At 71.3% G+C, this 1,436-nt stretch overlaps 1 protein-coding gene across 1 annotated transcript in view; it reads left to right on the top strand.

The window, feature by feature from the left end:
* The window catches only part of BTBD17 (BTB domain containing 17), a 4,702-nt gene extending 3,507 nt beyond the window's left edge, over window positions 1-1,195 (top strand). The window contains exon 2 of the mRNA XM_085304804.1: window positions 25-1,195. Within this exon, the coding sequence (XP_085160930.1) occupies window positions 25-1,105 (1,081 nt within the window). The 3' untranslated portion in view covers window positions 1,106-1,195. The remainder of the gene's footprint in view (window positions 1-24) is intronic.
* Window positions 1,196-1,436: the final 241 nt, after the last annotated feature.

The following is a 1,436-nucleotide window of genomic DNA, read 5'->3' as shown; positions in this document are numbered from 1 at the left end:
GCCCCGCGCTCTGCCCCCCCCCAGGTACCTGTACTGCGGCGGGGTGTCCATCCTGCTGCACCAAGCCATCCCCATGCACCAGCTGGCCAGCAAGTACCGGGTGCGGGCGCTGCAGCGCGGCGTCGCCGACTACATGAGGAGCCACCTGGCCAGCGAGTCGAGCCAGGGCCACGTGGTGGGCTGGTACCACTACGCGGTGCGCGTSGGCGACGAGGCGCTGCAGCAGAGCTGCCTCCAGTTCCTCGCCTGGAACCTGTCGGCGGTGCTGGGCAGCGCCGAGTGGGCCTCGGTGAGCGTGGAGCTGCTGCTGCTGCTGCTCGAGCGCTCCGACCTGGTGCTGCACAGCGAGCTGGAGCTCTTCGGCGCCGTGGAGGGCTGGCTGGGCCGCCGGCAGCCCGAGGCGCCCGTGGCCGAGCGGGTGCTGCGCGCCATCCGCTACCCCATGATCGCGCCCAGCCAGCTCTTCCGGCTGCAGGCGCAGTCGGCGGTGCTGGCGCGGCACCGCGGCGCGGTGCACGACCTGCTCTTCCAGGCTTTCCAGTTCCACGCCGCCTCCCCGCTCCACTTCGCCAAGTACTTCGACGTCAACTGCAGCATGTTCCTGCCCCGCAACTACCTCGCGCCCGGCTGGGGCTCCCAGTGGGTCATCAACAACCCGGCGCGGGACGACCGCAGCACCAGCTTCCAGACCCAGCTGGGCCCCAGCAGCCACGACGCCAGCAAGCGGGTCACCTGGAACGTGCTCTTCTCGCCGCGCTGGCTGCCCGTCAGCCTGCGCCCCGTCTACTCGGACTCCGTCTYGAGCGCCATCCAGCCGGCGCGCGTCGAGGACGGCCGCCCCCGGCTCGTCATCACCCCGGCCATGAGCAGCTCCGACTTCGCCGGCGTCAGCTTCCAGAAGACGGTGCTGGTGGGCGTGCGGCAGCAGGGCCGCGTCTTCGTCAAGCACGCCTACAGCTTCCACCAGAGCTCCGACGAGGTGGCCGACTTCCTGGCGCACGCCGACCTGCAGAAGCGCACCTCCGAGTACCTCATCGACAACGCCCTGCACCTCCACATCATCGTCAAGCCTGTCTACCACTCCCTCATCAAGGCCAAGAAGTAGCGCCGGAGCCGCCGGGACCCAGCACTTTTTTTTTTTTTTCTCCTCCCTTTCGTAGCTAGTCGGAGCCCCCCGCGCCGGGGCCGGTGGCTCTGCCGCTGCCTCCCGGCCCCGGGGCCTTGCAGGGTGCTGGGGACGGGGGACGGGGTGGGGGGGTCCCTGGCTGCCTGTCCCAGCGCTGCAGGAGGCCAAACGCAGGGGCTGCGCCACGGGCTCGGTCCCCTCCCGCCGCCGTGGGCGCAGGGATGGGGACGGGGATCCCACCCGGGACGCGCGGTGCAGGGGTCCCTCCGAGCCGAGMCCTCCCTCCGGGGAGCCCGCGGGGCCGCCGGCA

The sequence above is a fragment of the Rhea americana genome, unplaced genomic scaffold (assembly GCF_003343005.1).
Source record: "Rhea americana isolate MKP2758 unplaced genomic scaffold, rheAme1 scaffold_21, whole genome shotgun sequence".
Lineage (NCBI taxonomy): Eukaryota > Metazoa > Chordata > Aves > Rheiformes > Rheidae > Rhea > Rhea americana.
The sequence above is the reverse complement of the archived record's forward strand: the minus strand, read 5'-3'. Positions and strand labels throughout refer to the sequence as shown.